The 23,569-nt window shown below is 48.7% G+C and overlaps 1 protein-coding gene across 12 annotated transcripts in view; it reads left to right on the plus strand.

Moving 5' to 3' along the window:
* The window catches only part of TLE3 (TLE family member 3, transcriptional corepressor), a 58,869-nt gene that overhangs the window by 9,562 nt on the left and 25,738 nt on the right, over positions 1-23,569 (plus strand). For 7 of the 12 annotated variants that reach the window (XM_023552865.2, XM_023552864.2, XM_023552868.2 and 4 more), the window contains 2 exons: positions 19,085-19,147; positions 20,638-20,712. In XM_023552865.2, the coding sequence (XP_023408633.2) occupies positions 19,085-19,147; positions 20,638-20,712 (138 nt within the window). Of the gene's footprint in view, positions 1-19,084; positions 19,148-20,637; positions 20,743-23,569 lie in introns of all 12 variants that reach the window. The other 5 variants (XM_023552862.2, XM_023552861.2, XM_064267326.1 and 2 more) reach the window with 1 other exon arrangement.

Genomic DNA, 23,569 nt, shown 5'->3' on the forward strand with positions numbered 1-23,569 from the left:
AGTGGAGGCCCCTCCAGGGGTGGTGACAGCTTGTGTAAAGGTAGTGAAGTGTTTTCTGGAAACCACAAGTCTTCGGAATGGTGGGCGGAGGAGGAGAGCTGGTTGCGGGAGGTGAGGGGGGAGCTGCATTAGGGAAGTGAGGCGAGGTGGAGACATTTTTTAGCCGCCTCTGCCCTCCTCACCTTCTCTACTCTGTGGCTCCCCCACACCAGGCCTCTATCCCCATATGGCTCTCCCAGGCTGACCCGAGTCCATCTGCCGTGAGGTGGGGGTGGGGGTGCCCGCGATGTCTGCAGCCTCCCCTGCCTGTCCCACCTCTGGGAATACTCTGGTTTGAACTTTATTCCCCAAAGTGGCATTGTCTCCTTTTTCATACTGGTAATTCTGTAATGACTGGTTATGACCCGCCCCCTCCCCCATATTTAATTCTCATCAGCCCAGCTCTCCACTTTGCTATTAATGATAGCAGCCAGCCAAATAGCTTTCAACATGCCATTGACAGTCTGGTTTAAGAGAGCACTTGAAGTAGTGCTAGACAGCTGAAAGCACCCATAATTGTGTACCAGAGTGAGAACTGCGTGCTCAAGGGCCTTGTTTTTATATGCTTAAAGGGACAATATCTTGTTTTCAACAAATGCTCGTGGAGACTTATATCCAAGGCGCTTCCTTTCCTTCCCTTCCCTCACGTGCCTTTCCTCCCTGGCCTTTTCTTTTGCTTGCCTTTCAAAATAAATAACACTGCCTCCAGTTGGAGCTAAGGAGAAACTTAGGGAAGGGGGGAATTCCACCTCTCCATAAGTCTATTGCATTTGGTGGCTTACTTCCTGGAGGTATCCTCCATTCCAGACAGCAAATTGTGGGCCCGCGACTCCCCCATGGGGGCTATTAGGACCTCGCATTTCTCAAGGAGGTGTGGGGGAGTCTCAGTTCCCCTCTACAAGGATTTGAGCTCTTTTGTTTGCTAAGGATGTCACAGGGTCAGCGGTAGGGGTGGGGGATGTGAGCTTCCGGAGCCTGTCACTGAATGTTTAGGCCGAGGCCCCCTTGATGGGAGATGTGGAAGGGGGGCCAGCCTGTTGGAGGGTCAGGCCAGGCACCTCTCAGCCCCTTACAGATCAGATTCCAGGAGTCTATTCATTCTGCAGGAAGCCCTAGTGGCTCAACAGTTAAGCAAGCCCTCGGCTGCTAACAGCTGCGGACAGGAAGGTCGGCGGTTCAAACCCATCCAGCGGCTCCGGGAGAGAGACCTGGCAATCTGCTTCTGTAAAGTTTATAGCCTAGAAAACTATATGGGGCAGTTCTGCACATGGGTTCGGTCACATGGGGTCACTGTGAGTTGAAAGCTACTTGACGGCACCTAACAACAACATTCATTCTGCAAAGTTCGGGGGCCCAGAGTCCCTTCTACTTAAACCAGGGGGATAAAAAAAAAAAAAAAAATTCTACTTAAACCAGGGGGATAGGTAGGGCCAAAACCAAACCTGTTGCCGAAGAGTCGATTTCAACTCACAGCAACCCTATATGACGAAGTAGGACTGCCCCATGGGGTTTCCAGGGAGCAGCTGGTGGATTTGAACTGCCGACCTTTTGGTTAGCAGCCAAACTCTTAACTACTGTACCCAGACTTGCATTCTTAAATGGAGACTCATACTGGGCTTAAGAGATTAACTGGGGGTCCCATCCACCTAACCCTGCAGATTTGATCTGAGAGCAAACAACTCACACCCTTTCAGCCCAGTGGAATTCATTATTGCTTTGAAGTTGCAACGCAGCCCTTTGGAAACAGGTTCCCTTCACCCAACAGTCACCGTATCTTCCCTTTACTAAATGTATCCTGCGAAGGGTGCAAAAAGAGCCATATTCCCAGCAGTGGGGGAGACCAGGGTGGGGCCAGAGAGGCCAGGGAAACCCTATAGAGGCCTGGAGTCCATGGCTGTGGCCATCACCCTCTTCTCAGGCTGGCTGCTCCTGGCAGGGGAGGAACGTGGTTGATGCTTGGCTCTGTGTCCTTAGCAGCCCCTTCCCTTCCATTCATCCACTTCTTCAGTCACATAGCCAGGGCCCTGGGGTCCTGAGGCCACTGCCATCTCTACTACCAAATAATCCCAAGCCTGAAAAATGTCATCTTCGAAATACTATCAATTGTAATAATATAGCCCCTTCATATTTTCATTAGCATTTAATTGTTTACATAGCAGGTTAGACCTTTTTCTCTTAGGTTCCTGAAAAATTAGAGGCATTTGAGTCCAGGACAGATAGCATCAGGATGAAAGCATCAGAGTATGGCATGAAGGGCCCGGGGTGTGAAGATGACCTGTCTACATCCAGGGCACTGGAGCACTGTGTTCTCAACTTTGCTTTTGGGCGGGAGGGCGGGGGTGCAATGTTGAGGCTGGGAGTTCCCAAGGGCCAAAGCCATTTTGTATTCACAGGGCCTGGAGCCCCACATGGTGCTTGGTCTATCCTGGTGCCCAGTGTGCATTTTGTGGGGGACCCAAGGGGGGTTATGTCCTGATTTAGAGTTCTCCTTGACCCAGTATAGCATTCCAGGCCTTCTGGGAAGGATACAGGCTTTTCTTGAGCTTCTGAGAGAGGCCTATAGCTGGAAAAGTTGTGATTGTAGAAAGAGATGTGTCATAGCTTTTAAAATGTCTTTTTTGTTGTTACTATTGTGTGCCATGAAGTCGATTCTGACTCATAGCGACCCCATGTGACAGAATAGAATTGCCCCATAGGGTTTCCTAGCATGTAATCTTTACCTATGGGAGCAGATTGCCAGGTCCTTCCTTCCATGGAGCAGCTGGTGGGTTTGAACCACCAACCTCTCTGTTAGCAGCGGAGTGCTTAACCATTGTGCCACCAGGTCTCAGAAGTGTTTCAATGTACCTTACACATTTTTTCATCTCACTAGGGCCAGTCTAGGTGTGAGAGGGAAAGGAGATAACTGGGAAGGAAGGATGAGAAAGCAGAGATAGGGAGAAGGAATGGGGAAGAGATAGGTAAGACACTCAGAATGTAAATTGACAGAAGGAACTAAGTAGCTGGGAGAGAGGGTCAATAGCTTGGAGGTAAATTAGTAAACTGCTTGTTGTCCCTGGCTGTCTGTTTGGGCATGAAGCTCTCAGTATGTTACAGTCTTGTCTCTTTACCCCTTAAGTTCTCAACTAGCTCCTTAAACTGTTTTTTTTTTTTTTTTTTTTAATTTTGAATAAAACTATTCTGGCCCAACGGGAGAACTTACATTGTTAGCTGCCAGCTGCTGTGACATTGGCTCCTGATTCATGGTGACCCCGTGCACAACAGATCTAAACGCTGCCAGGTCCTACACCATCCCCATGATCGGTTTCGGATGAGACCTTGTTTCTATATGCTCGTGATCCATAGATCTCCAGGCCTTTCTTCCTAGTTTGTCTTAATCTGGACGCTCCACTGAAACCTGTTCTGCATCATTGCAGCACGCAAGCCTCCACTGACAGACAGGTGGTGGCAGCCCATGAGGTGCATTGGCCAGGAATCAAACAGGGTCTCCAGCATGGAAGGTGGGAATTCTACCACTGAACCCCCAGGGGAAACTTAAGTACAGTGGAAGCTGTTCCCAGGAGCCTGCAGCACTCACTCATAATACCAAGAGCAGGGGAGGGCGTTCTCCTCTCGGTTGGCTGTGAGGCTTAGACTTCTACGCCACCCAGCCAGCTCTGTGACCAGAAGGTTGGAAGAGGAGCCTGTCCTCCCACTCCCCAAATACTTCCCTGGGGAGAGTCCTCAACAAGTCTTTCCTGACTCTGGGCCGGAAACTGAGAATACTGATAATTCCAGCTGTGGCATGCCTTGTCCTGCTGAGAGCTGACTCCTGGTGATTTGTACAGGGGGGAGTGGGAAGCAGAAGGCTATTCAGTGTGGACTAGTTGACAAAGGGCAAGAGTACTCTCTAGCTCTCAGGGGTGGGGGACAGACAAAGTCAGCCTTCCTGGTCTCTGCTCAGGAAGAAGTAGGGCAGACTCAGCGGGCCCAGGAGAAGCAGCAGGTGATAGCAAACGGTCTGAGTGGGGTGAAGGCCTAAATACCTGGGTAAGACTAGAGTGAGGATGAGAACAACGTGGTAGAGGAAAGAGCCAGTCAGGACTGATTGGCCAACAGGAGATTTAGCTTATCCATAAACCCTTACCTGCTGTTTGTCCTGGAAGCCGTCTTTTCCTCTCCTCTCTCTCCAGGGGAGAGGCCTACAGTCTGGTTCTTATCTTGCTGTGCCTAAGAGCACAAGTCCTAGGGACAGGTGCTGGAGGAGTTGGGGTCAACAAATGGTACTACCCTGTCTCCCACCCCTTGGTCTTTAGGACCTCACACTTCATCCCAGAGAAACGGGGGCTCTCCATGAAGTCAGACTTGAGATGGGGGGCAGCAGCAAGGGTTGGAGACCCCAAAGAGCTGTCCTGCCCCTGCCAGGACCCTCCCACAGCTGGCCTGACACGGGCCTCCAGGTCACCCAGTGCTCGGCTGTGCTGTCAGGAGCCCAGATTACAAGGACTTCTTAAGGGGGGCTGTCTAGATCCTTCTTTCTCGTAGCCTTTTTGGGTTTTCTCTCTACTCTCTGCCCTGATTCTTACCCCACTTCACAAGGGACCCTCTACCCAGCTCTCCCTCACTATCGGTTTGACCAGGCTCGTTTTTTAAACTCTAATACTGGAAGAACACTGAGCATTTCCCTGGCCTCATGGCAGTGGTGTGGTGGGTCCCCAGTAAGCCAGTTCTACACCACACTGGCAGTTTTGTGCCACTGGATTCCGAGTTTCACCATCAGAAGTCAACTGGTTCTCGAAGGGCGTCCTGGGAATTAGGCGCAGAAACCCTCAGCATCAGGAGCCAGGGGGCTGTATGTCCTGATGGTTAGAGATAGGCTTTTGAGTTAGACATACTTGGGTTTGAGTCCTAGATCCATACTTAATTGGCGATGTGACTTGGGGCAGGTTATTTGACCACTCTAAACTTCAGTTTCTTCATCTGTGTAGTGGGGATAATAATAACACCTACCTGCTAGAGCAACACTGTCCCATAGAACTTTCTGCAATGTTGGAAATATTGTCTGGCTACACCGCCCAATCCAGTAGTCATCAGCCACATGTGGCTACTGAGCACTTGAAATGTGATGACTGTGACCGCGGAACTCGTTTTTAATTTTGATTAGTCACGTCACATGGAACCGACGGCTTTGTATATTAGACAGTGCACTTATCGGGGTGTTATAAAGATTATATCAGATGTTGCACGTTAACAGCTTTACTGTAGTACCTGGCAGAAGAAAGAACTCAGCGAGGTATGTTCACAGTGAGACAAAGTCCTGAAGGTTTCCCGGGCCTTAGAGAGGACAAGATCCTTGGTGTGACACGTTACAAGACTTGCCAGAGCCCTTTCTCAGACATTATTTGTTTGTTCCATGTGCCGGTCCTGCAGTGTAGGGATCGTGGGCCCCACTTAGCAGATAGGAATGCTGAGTTTGATGGGGTTAAGTGACTTGGTTATGATCTTATGGTGGACCAGGGGCAGGTTCAGAACTGGAAACCAGGTATGTTTCAGTCTTGGACCAATGATCTTTTCCCCAAAGGCCTTATCTGGGTCTGGTCTTTTGTGACCTTCCTACATGCCCATCCCCAGGCCTGCCTGTACTTCCTAGTTTGGATCCCAGTGATGGGAAGTCCCTGGACAAAGCTGTTCAGAATTCAGTCAGAATTCAGTAAGACGTGAGCATCATCAGTGCGTAGACCAAAGTCTTCAGCCTCAGCACTATTGACATTTAAACCAAAACCAAACCAAACCCAGTGCCGTCGAGTCGATTCCAACTCATAGCGACCCCATGAGTGTGATTGACATTTAGGACCAGATAATCGTTTGTGTGGAAGTCTGTCCTATGCATTGCGGAACGTTTAGCACCAAACCAAAAACCAAACCAGTTGCTGTCAGGTCAACTCCGATTCATGGCAACCCCACGTGTGTCAGGGTAGAACTGTGCTCCGTAGGGTTTTCTGTCTGTCTTTTGTTCATTTTGTTGTTGTTGAGAATATACAGTACAACATACACCAATTCCAGTTTTTACACGTACGTACTATTTAGTGACACCGATGACATTGTTTGAGTTGTGCAACCGTTTTCACCCTCCTTTTCTGAGTTGTTCCGTCCTCATTAACATAGACTGCACCCAAGGTTCCTATCTCATCTTTTGAGTTGCTGTTGTCATTTGATCCCGTGTAGATAGTTCTTCAAAGAGCATAATGCTCAAGGCAGACCTTGTTTATTAGTTAAGCTAAACTGTTGTTTGGTTTTAAGAAGACTTCAGGGGATGTTTTTTACTTAGGATTTAAAGCGTATCTCAGGGCAATAGTTTCAAGAGTTCACCCAACCTTCACGGCTCCAGGAAGTCTGGAGTCCATGAGAATTTGAAATTCCGTTCTGCATTTCCCCCCTTTTGATCAGGATTCTTCTACAGAATCTTTGATCAAAGTGTTCAGTAAAGGTAGCTGGGCACCATTCAGTTCTTCTGGCCTCACGGCAAAGGCGGCAGCTGTTCATGGAGGCAGTGAGCCACACATTTCATATCCTTTTATGCCTGACACTCCTTCTTTCTTTGTTGCTCCAGGCAAATAGAGACCAATTGTTGAGCCTTGGATGGCCCTTTATAAGCTTTTAAGGCCCGAGGCACTACACAACAACTAGGAGGTAGAACAGAAGCACTAAATATGTTATTAAGCCAATTAACTGGGATGCCCCATATAACCATGCCCCTAAACCTCCAAACCAAGCAACCAAATCTCATTGTTGTAAATGTATCTATCACACAACTTTTGTTAATTCAACTTTTTACAGATGTGCAATTTACTATCAGCAGTTACAATAATTGGCTGTGCAACAGTACCCTTAATGTGATATTTCCATCACCATTAACCCCTCCCCACTTTCTTCCTCCCTCCTGCCCCTGGTAACCACTAATAAACTTCGTCCTCTATATATTGTCTTTTCATGTCCTTTTGTATAAGTGAGGCCATATAATATCTGTCCTCTCGTGATTGTCTTACTTCACTCAGAATAATATCTTCCAGCTCCATCCGTACTGTAGCAGGTATCAAGATTCCATTTCTCTTACCGGCTGAGGAGTATTCCATTGTATGTACGTACCACATTTTGTTTATACCCATGCGGACATTTAGGGTGTTTTTACCTTTTGGATATTGTGAATAGTGCTGCTGTGAACATTGGTACAAGTCTCTGAGTCTCCGTTTCCAAGTCTTCTGGATATATACCTAGGAGTGGAATTGCTAGGTCATATGTTACGGTAGTTCTACTTTTAGTTATTCGAGGAGCCACCACACTGTTTTCCACAATGGCTGTACCATTTTGCATTCTCACCAACAATGGGTAAGGGTTCCAGTTTCCTCGCATCCTTGCCAACATTGGTTATTATTATTAATTTTTTCTTTCCTTTTTACCTTAGCTGTCCTAGTGGGAATGAAACGGCATCTCACTGTGGTTTTGATTTGCATCTCTCTGATGGCTGATGACGCCGCGTATCTTTTCATGTGTTTGGTGGTCATTTGAACGTCCTCTTTGATGAAATATCTGTTCAGGTCCTTTGCCTATTTTATAATTGGATTATTGTCTTTTTGTTGTTAAATTGTATATATATTTTGGTTATTAGATTCTTGTCAGATGTATGATTTCTGAAGATATTCTTGCAGTCAGAAGCTTGCCTTTTCACTTTTTTGGTAAGCCTTTTGATGAACAAAAGTTTTTCATTTTATGAGCTTCCATTTATTTATTTTGTCTTTTGCTGTTAGTGCTTGTGTTATTAGATTAGCTAATTCATGGTTAAAAGCTAGGTCCGACAGCTTTGCCCCATTTTTTCTAAGAATTTTATGGCTTAAATTTCCACACTTAGGTCCTTAATCCATTTTGAATTTGTTTTTGTGTGTGTGGTGTGAGGCATGGATCCTGGTTCATTTTTCTGCATGGGGAAATCCAGTTTACCCAGCACAATTTATTGAAGAGACTCTTCTTTCCCCATTGAAAGGACTTAGCACGCTTGTCAAAAATCAGTTGACCATAAATGTGTGGGTTTATTTCTGGACTTTCAATTCTGTTGGTCTGTGTGTCTGTCGTTATACCAGTACCAGGTGTTTTGACTACTATAGCTGTATAAACCAAAACCCACTGCCATCAAGTCAATTCTGACTCAGCAACCCTACAGAACAGAGTAGAACTGCCCCCATAGGGTTTCCAAGGTTGTAAATCTTTACAGAAGCTGACTGCCGCATCTTCCTACTACAGAGCGGCTGGTGGGTTCAAACCGCCAACCTTTTAGTTAGCAACCGATCGTTTTAACCATTTTACCACCAGGGTTCCTTTGTAGCTGTATAGTATGTTTTAAAATCAGGAAGCGAAGTCCTACTTTATTCTTCTCTTCCAACATTGCTTTAGGTATTCGGGACCCCTTGCCATTCCACAGGAAGTTGAAGATTGGTTTTTCTGTTTCTTTAAAGAAGGCTGTTGGAATTTTGATTGGGATTGCATCCGTAAGGTTTTCAATAGCTGTTTTTTGGGAAGTAGATCACCAGTCCTTTCTTCCAAGGACTGCCTCTGGATGGATTCGAACTGCCAACTTTCAATTGGCAGCGCAGTGTTAACTGCACCACTAACCAATAATGCTGTCCCAGTTGTGATACCCAAAAATGTCTGCAGACATTACCACATGTCCCCGGGTCGGCAAAATGGCCCCAGTCGAGAACCCCTGGTGTAGGGCAGGAGTCCTGATTGTAGAGCTGGGGAACTTGGTTGTACACTGTTCTGCTTTGTGACGCAGGACAGCTCCTTGCCCTCTCTGGGCCTTGTTTTCCTCATCATCAAAAGGAGGCGTTGAATTAGCTTACTCAGGGTTTTTTAGGCCTCACATTCTATGAATTCGTATTTATGTGTGGTGGTCGTTTGGGCTGGGGTCCTTCTGAGAGGATGCAGACCAGAAGACTGGAGTTGCTAAATAGGTCTTGATTTTTATGTCCTATGCAAATGACAGCCTTCCTACTGCCCTTGTGTGTCGGGAGAGAGGAACTTTGGACCCTTTTAATTTAACCTGGAGGTCCCAGGCCACAGGAGGGCTGTGCTGTTTGCTGGGGTGGATAGAACAGGGCTGTGTTTCTCTCCACAGCCTGCTCCCCCTAACCCCTGCCCCACCTTTCCTTCCTGTCACCTGGGTTTCCCAAGGAGCCCCTGTCCTTAAAAAATCATAGCCAGCATTTCATTTGGAGCGCTAATCTTGTGGGGAGACTCCCAAAATTTAAAGAGTTGTTTCTGTGAGTGTAATATGATTTTTACAGCCTGTCGAGGGGCAAGGGGAGATTTGCATAATGTTCCAAGTGGGATTAGGTGGCTGGGGGTTGCCATGGCAACCCCACAGGGACTGAATTGAGAATTTCTCTTCCTGGCAGGAGTTGGCCAATTGAGTCAGGGGAGGTGGGAGAGGGGGTAGGAGGTTATCTGAGGGGAGGGGGGGTGCCGGTGGCGCCTGGGATGAATGAGCAGTGTTGGGGGAAGGTGTAATCTGAAAAAGCTTTCACTGTTCTGTCTATACAAGCAAGCTCTTTGAGGGCCATCCCCCAGAGTGGGTGCCAGGCAGGCAGCATTTAATGTGTAGGGGAACCAAGAAATTAAAGTGAACAAATATTTAAAGATTATTGGATCTTGTTAACAGGAATCTCGAAGGATGGAAACTGAGAGTCTTAGAAATGAAAGTCTTATAATCTTAGGGTCTTAGAGCCCAGAAGGGACTGGGGCTGCCATCTAGACCCACTTGCCTCCTATGGAGTGAGTCCGCCCCTTCTTCCTGTTGGTGGTCATTGAATACTCCCTAGGACAGGGAGCTCCCTCCCACTCAGCACTGACTTCATTTTTGAGAGCTCTGATTGTTACAAACTCGTTGCTGTCAAGTCAATTCTGTCTCATAGCGATCCAATAGGACAGAGGAGAACTGCCCTGTAGGGTTTCCAAGGAGTGGCTGGTGGATTCGAACTGCCGACCTTTTGGTTAGCAGCTGAGCTCTTAACTACTGTGCCTCTGACTATTATACTGGACCACCACTTTCACATGATGGAAACTGAGGCCCAAGTGCAGGGCAGACCCGGAACATTGCTGACTCTTTCTGGGGTCTACCTACTGTGTGCCTCTGATATCCCCCTGCTTTGTCACTCAGCCCCCCTATCCCCAAGTTCCCTCACACCCTGAGCTCTTGGAAGAAAATGCCTGAGATTTCTGGGGGAAATGGAAGGAGGAGATGGAATTCCTTTCAGGGAAGTCCATGGGGTCATGACACAAGCCCAGCACCCCCAGGCTCCCCTTTGTCCTGGCTGGGTTGGGATGAGTGTATGTCCTTTCCTTCCTGCCGTGCATCCTCACCATCATCTTTACCCTCATGTGAAGGACGCAGGGGCTTGCACACAAGCACACAGGGTGTCCATCGCAGGCCAGGCCAGGCCAGGCATTCTGCTCCCTCCACCGGGATTCAGATCCTCAGGGTCATGTGGAGGGCCGGGCCTTTCTTGTACCAAGTCCTCCCAGTATAAAGAATTCAGAAGGCTTCCTCAGAAGGCATAAATATTTAATGGTGTCGCAGTTATATATAATTTGATCAATATGTCAGTGCTAAAAGGTCCTTTAAGGAGGCTCACCTATCACTGAGTAATCTGTGATGTAAACCTTCACCAGTCCCAGGAGTACCAAGGGTCATCATCTCCGGAGGCTGCTAAGTGGGTCATTTATTTTACCCCCTTCCTACACTATGGTGCTGCCTTCCACCATGGCCCCTGGAGGGGGTGGAATGGGGCCAGGGAACCCCACCCCACCTTTGGAAGTCTCACCCCTCTTCATCCCCAGATTTCTCTTCCTCTGTCCGTAAAGTGCCCACTTGTTTTATTTGCATCCCTCTGAGCTTGCCTGGGGAGAAACTACCTGGTAAGGAATGTCATCTTTTAGTCAGATAATTGAGGGCCTATCGATTTAGAATTGCCTAGGATATGCAACAGGATATTTTAAATTCAAATTGCTTGGGTCACATTGTGTTCCAGAATCTTCAAATATTTGATTGCTAGTTGTTTGTGGCGCCTGGCTACAGGGAGTCAGCTGGGAACCTTGGGGACGGAGCCTCCTTTTCTGCACAGCCCCCACCGCATCTGCCACCTGTGCCCCTTTGATTTTAATTTAGTAAGTCAACCCACACTTTGAATGCCCAGGACTCAAGTCAGAGAACCAGGTAAAACCTGATTAAGACTCGAGGCCTCCAGAGCTGACTGAGACCCTGGCCTTGAAAAAAATAAAAAAGCCTGTTGCCTTTGAATCAATTCCAACTCCTAGTGACCCTATAGGACAGAGTAGAACTGCCCCTTAGGGTTTGCAAGGCTGTAATCTTTACTGAAGCAGACTGCCACATCTTTTCTCCCACAGAGCAGCTGGTGGGTTCAAACCACAGGCCTTTCAGTTAGCAGATCTTTCAATTGGTGTCACCAGGGCTCCTTGACCCTGCCCCAAACACATACATTTCTGGAGGAGTAACCTGAGGCCCAGAGACCAGGATGTACGAGTCTTTCCAAAGGTCACATAGCATGCTAGACCCAGAGCTGGAATGAAAACTCATCATTTCCACATGGCTTTGGAGTGTAATTCGTGTTTCAAATAGGCAGGTATCTTTTCTCCATCTCATTTTTCTCACATGCATCCACAGTTGAGTCTCCGTACTCACCATACAGTGTTCTTTCCACACCACCAGGATCCTAGGAACATCAGACAACCGCATGCCCACCTGGCAGACATGGGATTACAGATGCTTCCCACTTAGAAGGAATGTCTTGAAGAATCCTTGCCTGGCTGTCTTGGGCTGACCAGCCAGTCTTTGCTTGTGAATCACAGGTTCTGGGCAGTAGATGCTTGACACCGACAGGGCATCACTGCTGTCGTCTGGAGGCTCTGATAGATAGTTCTGTGCAGCGTGGCTGATGCACCAACTTGAATGGTTCATGTTACGAAGACTGGTCCTCGGGAACAAGCCCCAGCCTAGCCCCCACCCCCCAGCATGCACCCATATCTCCAAGGGCCTTGACTTTTTTCTGTTTGCCCTTTAAACTCATAATGCTACGTTTTATGGAGCTTTCTTGAGGAATTGGAGCCCTGGTGGTGTAGTGGTTAAGAGCTCAGCTGCTAACCAAAAAGGTCAGCAGTTCAAATCTACCAATTGCTCCTTAGAAACCCTCTGGGGCAGTTCTGCTCTGTCCTGTATGGTCGCTATGAGTTGGAACTGGCTCGACAGCACCTAACAACAAAAACACATAGAGGAAATAAGGAGCCCTGGTAGTGCAATGGTTAAGTGTTCAGCTGCTAACCAAAAGGTCAGCAGTTTGAACCCACCAGGCACCCTGAGGGAGAAAAGACCTGGTGATCTGCTCCAGGGAAGATTACAGCCTAGGAAACTCTATGGGGGAGTTCTACTCTGTCCTACAGGGTTGCTATGAGTCAGAATCCGCTCTGCGGCACCCATAACAACGTAGAGAAAATAGGGGCAGCGGTGGTTCAGGAGCAGAATTCTCGCCTTCCCCATGGGGCTTTGACTTCTGGCCAGTGCGCCTCGTGAGCAACCACCACGCACCCATCGGTGGAGGCTTGCCTGTTGCTAATGATGTTGACAGGCTTTAGCAGAGCTCCAAGACTCAGAAGAGAGGCCTGGCTATCTACTTCCAAAAATCAGCCAGTGAAAACCCTGTGGATCATAATGGTCAGATGTGTAACCCATCATGGGGATGGCACAGGACTGGGCGATGTTTTGTTTCATTGTGCGTGGGGTTGCCATGAGTTAGGGGTCGACTTGGCAGTAGCTAACAACAACAATATGGAGGAAATAATACGTTACCACGGAGCAATTCAGGAATGTTTAGCGCTTTAAAACTCTAAATTATGGCTCTTGGATGTTACAAGTTTTCTAGTTGGCCCCTCCATTTTGCAGACAACAAAATTGAAGCCCAGATGAGGGAAGTAATTTGCCCAAAGCCATACAGCTAGACAGAGGCAGAGCTGGGAGTAAAAGGCTAAGTCATTTCTGTGTGGTTTTGGATTATAATGTGTTCTGTAAAGTGGCAGTTCTCTCCTTCTCTTTGTTTTTATTTGGCTGACATTAAAATGAAATGTGGATTCTAGAACTCGCAGGTACAGATAACTGGGCGGTTTAAATAGCGGAGGGGACAGTGTCATGAAAGTGGCTGCCGATTGTGCGTCAAATAGTCAGCGAAATAAAGGGCCAGGGACTAGCTGGGTGCTGAAGGAGCGAGAGATTGTTGCCGGTGAGGACCAAGAACAGGTTTTGTATTCATTTCCTAGGGCTTTGTAACAAAGATCAGAAAGGAGGTGGTGTAAAACAATAGAAATGTATTATCTCGAAGTTCTGGAAGCCAGAGGTCCGAAATCTAGGTGTTGGCAGGGCCACGCTCTGTCTGTAGGTTCTAGGGGAGGAATTCATCCTGTGTCTTCCAGCTTCTGGTGGTCCCAGACGCTCCTTGGCTTGTAGATGCATTACTCCAGTATCTTCCTGGGTCTTCATATGGCCGCCTTGCCTCTGTGTCTGTGTCTATTGTAAGGTTACCGCTCATTGGATGAGGGCCCACCCTATTCCAGTATGACCTCCTGTTAACTAATTGCATCTGCAAAGACCCTCTCTCCAAATAAGGCAACATTCACAGGTCCAGGGGTTAGCCTTTGATGTATCTTTTTTGGGGGAGACACAATTCAATCCATAATAGATTCCATCTCCCTAATTCATTGTCATGGGTCAAAGGCAAAGGGTGGTCTGAAGTAGCAGCAAATGTAAATATTAGACTGCTTTTAGGGAAATATACTTTTAGAATGCTCAAGTGCCCCGAGTTTACAGCAAGATGTTTAGAGGTCCTGCTTTAATGAGGAGATGATCATGCAAATGGGAGCCACTAAAGCACATGGAACAGATTGCTCTTTAGAAAATTACACTTGCCCCCCACTATCTTGTTTCTGTCATTTATTTTCCTAATAACCTCAACAGAGATGCGGGGCAGATGTTACTCCCAGCGCCCAGTTGGCAGCGCAGATTCTGAATCTAGCAGGACCTCTGTGCACGTTTCTCTGAACTTGCTCTCTGTCTGTGTCTAGTAAATTAGTTCCTTCTGAGGAACAATGTTTTTCCACCAGCGCAGGCAGCCGCCTTCTTTGAACCACACTTGAAAAGAAACTTTCAAAGGTAGTGCCAGCTTCCCCAAACACCTTTTTCCAAAGTGCTTTCCAAAGGAAGCAGTCTGCCCGTCTCCCAGCATCCACTACCCCTCACCTTTGCTTCTGAGGGCTTGGCTGGGTCAGAGGCGGTGGCTCGAAGGGACCAAGATGGCGGAAAGGATGGAAGTCGGCCTCGTGAACCACAGCTGCCTTGTTGATAACAGATATTGCTGAATTTCCAGAAGGAATTGTCCAACGTGTGATCTAGTTCCAGTTTGTGATTTATGACATGTTTCAGTAGTTGAAGTCACATGTCTTGATTTTTTTTTCCTTTTTTGGAACTGATGTTTAGAGCTGTTTGAGTTGGAGCGAATGCTGTGTTAACATCTATCCTAATCGAAAATGCTGTCGATTATTAACCCGGATAGTCGTTTTCCTTTCAAAAATATTCTTCTAAGTTCTCTCAAAAATACAACAATTCGGCTTCTTGGTAGGAAAAGGTAGGAAGCTATTTAGTGAAGTAGCTTCATTGCTGAGCATCAGTTTCCTCATCTGAAAAGTGGGAATTTTAATAAGTGCCTTCCATGTTAGGGTTATCATGATTTCATATGCGTAAAATCTTGTAACACCTAGGTCGGCAGATATTAGCTGTTAATTATTGTTGTTAACAGTGGTTCTGTCTGGCCAGCTTCCCAGTTCCAGGAACTTCTCCTCTCCCAAACACTACCCTCAAAAAATCAATGTTAAAAAAATTATTTACTGAACAGTTTTCCTGTTTATTCTTTGACTCATCAGAGTGTACTGAGGCCATTCTCAGGGTCATTGAGATGAGTAAGCCTCAATCCCCGCCTCCACTTTTTGGGGAGTCCAAGAGGAGAATACCACTCAACACCAGGTGATGAAAAAATTACAGCTGAGAGGGATGGGATTTGCATTATCCCACCCTCCCCAGTAAAAGCCTCAGGACCCAAGAACAGGGAAGGCCTGGTTTATTATAAAAGTTCTCTAAGTATGAAACCACTCCCCCACCCCCCGAGCCCCCAGCCCTGTATAGTCCTGTCTTATGACTCTCCTGCTGCACAGAGAGGCCTCTCTTCATTGAGTTCGGGCTCCATGGGGGACAGCCTGAATGGGATACCCAGGCTTCTGGGTGGTTCCATATGCATGGTGTTGTTCTGACCATCCATGGTTGATCTTTGTTGTGTCAGGAGGCAGGTGAGGAGGTGGGAACTACTTTCAGTGGGGTGGAAGGGTGAATCTGAGGGGGAACATACCCTGAGCCAGCCACAGGGCTTCTGAGCAGCCTGACTGTGGTCACCTGGTGGCCTGGATGGCAAGCCTTGAATTGGGTATGGCAATGTGAAATCCTGGCAACCCCCTTTTCCTCATAGCCAGAGGTTGTTGGGCTCCAGACCAGGCTCTGCAGGAAAATCCCGCCTGTGGGAAGCCTGTGGCCACGGCCTCCCACATTCTGTTTGCTAAAGGGTGTGAGGAAGGGAAAGGTCAGCCACTCTTCATTTTTTCTTCAACTACCAAGACCCTGACCCCTGTCCTATTTACCAGAGGAAGTAGACAACAGCCAGAGCCCTTTCATCACCCCCTGAACCCCTGGCAGACGTTGTGAGAGTCGTAGTTGCTGAGCTGGCTGAAGGGACTGGGAAGTTGCAGAGTCTGCCCCTGTCTTCCTGGCTGTGGGGAGGGGGCAGCCGCCAGAGGCCCACGAGGTGGCCTGCGGTTGGTCTGGCTTGACTGTGCCGTCTCACCATGTTGGCAAAGGGCCTGGGCTGCTGCTTGCCCCCTACCCCCCGAGTTGTCTGTCAACACTCCCTCCACCACAGCCCCTCCCACAGATGCTGTCCACCCTGCAGCAGGCCCAGGTCCATGGCCAGGGGCACTCTGCAATATAAAGTCTCCAAAATTAAATGCAGGGGACATCTGTAATATTCTTTTGGCTCAACATGTATTGAGCACCTACTGTGTACTAGACTTACTCTACTGGTTATTTGAGGTAAGAGGGCTGGGACCGATGAGCTTCCTAAGCAACATTAGGCAGGGTTATTTTATTTTTGTTTGTTTGATTTTTGTTTTTAATATATCTTTCAACTCTTAATGCTTGACACGTAACAGATGTTCAGTAAACATTTGCCAAGTGAGGAATGTTTTGCTCTGTGCAATTTGGGTTTGCAGTACAGACTTAACTGAGTCTGTCTCAGTAAATCCTGTCATACAGAACCCTGACTGTTACCATTCATTCCCCATTCCCCACTGTCCATCGATCTGGGGGCAGAACGAGGAAACAAATGAGAAAAAAACTCTGTTTTGGAGAACTCTCCTCGCTTACCAGATTAATAATTTATACAATAGTTACTTAGTGATCAGCCCAGGCCCCTTGATGGTGTGAATGGTGGGCATTTCTTTGTTTTTATTTGTATACTAATGCATGCACAACTTGCCACCTTCCCCTCCCCCGCAAAAAAAAATGAGGCACTTCATGAAGATTTAGAAAGTTAAAGAAGGGAATCTAGGAGGAGGAAAATTAAGACAAAAGCGAGGCTGAGGCTAAGCCCTAAATCCATAATGCACAGCAGTGGTTTCTGAGTGCAGGTGATTTTGCCTGAGGACATTTGGCAGGTTTGGAGACATTTTTGGTTGCCATGGCTGTAGAGGGTGCTTCAGGCATTTAGTGGGTGGAGGCCAGGTATGTGCCTAAAAATCCTACAATGCACAGGACAGCCCCCTGCGACAAAGAATTGTCTAACTCAGAATGTCAGTAGTGCCCAGGCCGAGAAAGCCTGATGTACAGTGTCTTTGCTGGAGTTTACCACAGATGTAGCTGTGAGTCCCAGTGGGGCTCAGCTGGGGTGATACTCCTCCCACCCCAGGAAGTTTGGAAGTATGGGCCATTGCTAACAGTGGTATTGTTGGCCTAAGATATGAAGGACAGTCCTTCACAGCAAAGAATTGTTCCACAAATGCCAACAACAGTGCCTGTTGGGAAACATCAGCCCTGTTCCAAAGATCTTGGGTATTGAATCAGGCAGAACCCTGACCCTTGCCCGTGACCCCCCCTCCACCCCCCGCCGCAGTGTGATGGGCGGACTGTATGTTGGAGAGCCCTGTCTGCTGGGGCTAGCAGCCTTAGGCCCCAGGCTGCAAAAGCCCACCAGGTTCTTTAGTCAATGGCTGGTCTCCTCACAAATCAGAGGGCGTCCTTGTCAGTGGCCACAGGGCGGGTGGGGAGTAGGGGATGGGGGCTGCTAGCCCCAGGAATTCTCCCCAGGTCCAGGGTCTGTTTGTAAAGCCTTCAGACAGCGGTGTTTTTATTTTAAGCGCACCAAGATTTCTCAGCCGGACACATTTGACATGCAGATGATCACAGATTTTTAAACGCTGTTGCCATGGTTTTGTCTTCGAAAGATTGCTATGTGCTGATGAAAGCTTTGAAGTCAGCTCTGGGACCCCAGTCCTGGGGCTCAGGATTTCAAATGAGATAAGAAAAGCAATTCAGAGCATTGTCTATCAGTGGTCTAGGCCTTTCTGCCAGACCCAGTTAACCATTTAGCACCACTCTTGATCTGAGGTCTGGAGGCCATGCTGGGGCTTGCTTGGGACGCTGGTGGAAAGCAGTTGATGTTTATCTGAATGTGTTCATTTCAGGGGTGCTGGGGGTAGGGGGAGAGAATTGATCTGCCTTTCTATGCTCAATCTCTGTAAGGGTTTAGGGATCTAATGAGTTACCTCGGGAAGAAATTTCTTAAGAGAAGGCAGTACTTTGCCCTAAAAACTGAACATCAATGGTGAGATTTCAGGCTGAGTGGCACATATGTGGAGTCCCTGGTGGCACAAATGGTTGAATACGCAGATACTAACTGAAAGGTTGGTGGTTCAAATCTACCCAGAGGTGCCTTGGAAAAATGTCACAGCCATTTAAAACCCTATGCACAGTTCTACTCTGAAACACATGGGGCTGACATGAATTGGAGTCGGCTCAAAGCAACTGGTTTTTATTTCAGGAGTTTTGGGGGGCAGTGCACATTATGAGGGAGATAGAAGCCCAGGTGATGCAATAGTTAAGTGATGGACTGTTAACTGAAAGGTTGGCAGTTCAAATCTACCAGCTGCACCTCAGGAGAAAAGACCTGGGAATCTGCTACTGTAAAGATCACAGCCTAGGAAACCATATAGGGGAGCTCTGCTGTGTCATATAGGGTCACTCTGAGTCCGAATTGACTGGACGGCAAACAACAGCAGCAACACGGGAGAGGCACTGGTGTGGGTGAGGGAGAGGCAGCAGTGAATGTGGGGGCAGGGGAGCCCCATTGAGTCACATATCACCACAGGTGAGGCTGCCCCTTTTGAGCCTGCACCCCAGCAGCTCTCTTCTAGTACCTCCCAGTTAGTCCCATCCTGTCTTTCTGCCCCACTGGGGGCTACTGGACAGAGCCGCTGCCTCTCACCACACTGCTGTTCCCCCTTGTGATAGGTTTTGCTGGGCTTTGGGGGAAGGGGGTTGTTTTTGTTTCATGTTAGCTTTGCTTTTAATTAGGGCTTCCATCCAGGGGATGAAAACTCTATTCTGAACCACTCCGTCTCTGATAGGAAACGGGAGCTCCCCAAAAGGAGGCATCCTGATTGCAGGGGAGGTGGAAGAGATTTCTTGGGCTGTGGATTTGGCAAGGGCCTCCCACAGGCCGACTGGGGGCGGAAAGGATGGAACCGGTTGTTAGGGTCTGTGGTTTTGGGGGGAGTTTGTACTTCCACTTGGCTGTGTCATTTTAGTGACTTGATTTATTTGCCCAAGCTTCACAAGGCCTCCTTTCCTTTGCAGACAGAGATCGCGAAGAGACTGAACACAATTTTAGCGCAGATCATGCCTTTCCTGTCACAAGAGGTAAGACCTTCTTTTACTGTTGCATTCCCGTACTTCCCAGACCAGCCCAGTGGCTGCTGGGTCTCGCTCTCGCTGCAGCCCCCTGTGCACTCATACTTGGGCATAACTGATTGAGGGTCTGGGATGTGCAGAGCCTTCTCCAGCCAGTTCCGAGCAGGCGGGTCATGTCAGAGGCATTGGTTGCTTCTTCTTCTGACAGGAAGGGTTCTCTGCTGCCCACCCGAGACCAGAGAGGAGGGTCCTGGCCTACACCTGGGCCAGTGGTAGGTGTGGGTACTTCTGTGCCCACCAAAACCAGCATTGCCAGCCTCTGCTTTTCTGTGCCCCAAATGCCCGCCCCTGGAAATGTCTAGGAGCAAGGGAGGCTGGTCATCCAGGGCCAAGGTCCACACCCTGGGAGGGAAACCAACACCCACAGGGGATCCCAGCCCCCAGGCACAGAGCACCCTTACCAGAGCTATGACCAGCTGGTCACATCGTCTTTTAAAAACACCTTCCAAGGGGCCTCCACTTGGGGCGCAGGGTTAGTGGGCAATCTGAGGGAAGTGTCTCCAATGGGGTGCCTTGGCACAGGGCAGACAGGTGGGCTGAACTTAGTGGTTTCCATCCAGGTTGGGCTCACTCCAACCAGGGTGCTTACCTGGCAGGCCCCGCCCTCCCACTTCCTCTACTCCTGTGGTTGCTGGGACCACATCAGTGCCTTCCAGTCCTGGGCCTGAGAATGGGATATGGCCACGACCATGGACCTTGCAGCCCAATAGGGGAGAGAGCTGTGTACACAGCAGGTGTGCTTCAAGCCCGAAGGGGATGAATGCTTATGTTCTCTCTATAGGGGGAAAAAAAAAAACCCTCCCCCCCACTTCTCCCCCTCCTTCCTTCATTTCTTTCTAGACATGTAAACATTTTTTATGGTTTGCTTTCTCTTTATGTAGTTAGATATAGATTAGGTATCTAAAGAGACGTGCCTGTTTTTTTCTGATCCCTTTGAATGGAAGTTGGAGACGTCCTTCCAGTTCACTGCTAACAAGGTTAGCCTTGTCCCTCAGAATGAGGACAGTCTCCTACGTGATTATAACACGGCTCCGCATTTAGAAGATAAATCATCATTCAGTAATACCATCCAATACCCAGTTCATATTCAAGTTCACGGGAAGAAGCTTTTTTGTATGCATGTGTAAGGGAGGTGGTTGGCAAATAGCCATCTCTTTGTTTCTCATCTATTTCTTTTAGAACTTAATTAGAAGAAAGTTTTGTTTACAAAAGTAATACATGCTCATTGACAGAGGTTTAAAGAAGAAAAGGAAAATCCCCTGCCACCCTCCATGTGTCCTGGAGAACCACTGTTCTGGTTTAATGGGCCTCCTTCTGTCTTTTCTGTGGGGGGCTCTGTGACTGCCTGTCCCGAGTGGCTTCCCTGTGCTTCACAGCCCACCTGCCGCCCCTTTTTCCGGGAAGGTGGCCGCATCTAACCCACGCCCTGTTCCCTCCAGCACCAGCAGCAGGTGGCACAGGCGGTGGAGCGTGCCAAGCAGGTCACCATGACGGAGCTGAACGCCATCATCGGGGTACGTGGACTCCCCAGTCTGCCTCTCACTGTGTGTATAGCCCTTTTATTCCTCTCATTTACCATAACCAGAGATTGACCCTGACCTTAGCTGGCCTCAAAGAATGGCGGCCCCAGGGCTCCGGCTTTCCCAAGCATCTTATGGAGTTGGACCCATTTGGGACCCTTTTCCCACTGGTTCCCTAGTCGCTTCCCAGTCCTCAAATTTAAAGGGGTGCCAGACACCTCTAATCAACTGTCACCTCTAATTCACCACTAAAAACTTCAGCTGCATCTCTCAGAATGACCAGGTTAACTCTGACCAAATTAACTGATCAGAATACCTGGCCACCTCCTCATGCCTCCCCCAGGGCTTGTCTGCCCTGCCGTCTACCCTCCCCTGGCAAAGGCCTGCCCTTCTTTGGCCACCTGGGATCAGAACAGTCTCTGCTGTACTGTCGATGTGGAATGTGCTGTGAAGTTGGGGGTGCGGTGTTGCTGCCTTGTGCACTGAATTGTCTCGTGCACTGAGCTGCTTTGGTCACTGAGCTGCCTCGTGCACTGAGCTGCCTCGTGCACTGAGCTGCCTCGTGCACTGAGCTGCCTCGTGCACTGAGCTGCCTCGTACACTGAGCTGCCTCGTACACTGAGCTGCTTCAGCGGTCACTGAGCTGCCTCGTACACTGAGCTGCTTCGGCGGTCACTGAGCTGCCTCGTGCCCTCAGCTGCCTGTCTGAGCGTTCTTCATCTGCTCTCTGACTTCATCCAGAGCACCATCTGACCTTTGGCGGTCCCATCTCACCTGGGAACAGGAAAGAATGTCTTTAGAGTGCTTTTTGAGGCCTACTTCTGGTCTTACGTACCCCTCAGTGGAAAGAGGAAGCCAAACCTCTCCTCTTTAGTGCTCCTACCTGGCTTGCATCTTTAGTGGATACCTTGGGTTCAAATAGCATTTTTCTCCTGCTTGCTTTGAGACTAAGGATATTTAAAATATGAACCTGAGAAAAAATTTTTTTTCAGTGTGACTTTGTTCAAGACTCTTAACCTTGGGGTCCACCTTTCATCCTATAACAAAGTGGGGGTGAACAGTGAGATCACTACTTCCTATCCACAGACAGTTGGGTCAAGGTCCCCAGGGAGCTCCTGAACAATAAAGATTCTGGGGCATGCACCCCACTGTCCTAAGTCTAGGGGTGGGACCGGTGGTGTAGTGGTTGAGAGTTCGGGTGGTAACCAAAACATTGGCAGTTCGAATCCACCAGCTGCTCCTTGGAAACCCTATGGGGCAGTTCTACTGTATTCTATAGGGTCTCTCTGAGTTGGAATCGACTCCATGGCGGTGGGGCTTTTTGGGGGGGCGGGGGTGGGACTGGGAATCTGTGTTTTCAAGCCTTCCAACTCATTCTGAAGCAGGAGACTGGTAGGCTGGTCCCTTCATTAAGCCTTAGCATTCTGGGATCCTGGTTGGTCTCCATTGTCTTTTGGTTGTTATCTGAGGACATCATTTCAAGGTGGCACTGAAGGCCACAGGAGTGTCTTCTGTTTGGTGGGATAAGTGGTGGCTCTTCACTCTGGGGCAAACTTGGAGACCTGTGTTCTTATCATGGTTCCTCCCTGTGTGAGCTCAGGCAGGTCCCTTCTCTTCCTTGGGCCTCAGCTACCGCTTCTCTGAAAGAGACAGTTGGAACAGCTCATCTCTCTAGCGCTTCCCAACTTCCACTAGAAATGCTGGAACATTAGGGTCAGAGAGACAGTAATGCTGGTGAATACCAACCCCTCAGTCATGCCATTGGGGCCCGTGATGGCCGCAGAGTCCTTTGGAAAAGCAGCCCAGTGGGTCTGTCCCTCTGATCTGAGCCCCTGATGACAGCTGGAAGATGAAAGCATTAATTTGGATTCCAACATTGTTGGGGGAGGAGCAGGCCCCACCCATCTGGGAGGGGGGTGCAGCAGACAGGATTATGGAAACTGAAACACAAGGAAGTGTTTAGTCTTGGGAGCCAGTGAGGGGAAGGCAGCACCCCCGGAGGGGAACTGTAATATTTTAAAGTTGGGAGGAGACTCAGAGATGACCTGCTGTTGCTGCTATTGGGTGCTGGCGAGCCGATTTCGACTCATGGCCACCCTGTAGGACAGAGTAGAAGTGCCCCATTGGCTTTCCAAGGCTGTAAGTCTTTACGGGAGTAAATTGCCAGGTCTTCTCTTCTGCGGAGCAGCTGGTAGGTTTAAACCACTGACCTGTTTAGCAGCTGAGTGCTTAACCATTGTGCTACCAGTGCTCCTTAGAGATCATCTACCACTGGGTTTTTCAACCTCAGCACTATTGACGTTTGGGGCTGGATCATTCTGTGTTGTGGGGACTGTCCTGTGCATTGCTGGATGTTTAACAGCACCCTGGCCTCTAACCAATAGATACTAGTAGCACCCCCACATTCCCAGTTGTGACAACCAGAAGTGTCCATGGAGGGCAAAGTTGCCCCAGGCTGGGAACCACTGATGGAAGCCAATGCCCTCGCCTTACAGAGAAGCCCAAAGAAGAGCCGTGCTTTCTGAGTGGTCACACAGCTGCTTAGGGGCAAAGCCAAGTCAGGCCCAGGGGCTGACTTACACCCCCTCCTGCCCCGCCCTCCTTTGTGGCCTGTATCCTTGCCTCAGTGACCATTCACAGCTCAGTGGTTCCGCTGATAGCTGCAGAAGGGGTGGGCGGGGTAGGACATGCACTGTGAGTTCTGTCCTCTGAAATTTCTCCTCTTCCTCCCACCCCCTTAACAGGAGTCTTCTTAAGGCCCCAGGTTGACCCCCCGATTCTTGTGGTGGTCAGGATAGGGTCCCTTCTCCCCATCTGCCTCCCTCTTTGGAATGAGAATCCTCTTAAGAGA

The sequence above is a fragment of the Loxodonta africana genome, chromosome 13 (genome assembly GCF_030014295.1).
Source record: "Loxodonta africana isolate mLoxAfr1 chromosome 13, mLoxAfr1.hap2, whole genome shotgun sequence".
Classification (NCBI taxonomy): Eukaryota; Metazoa; Chordata; class Mammalia; order Proboscidea; family Elephantidae; genus Loxodonta; species Loxodonta africana.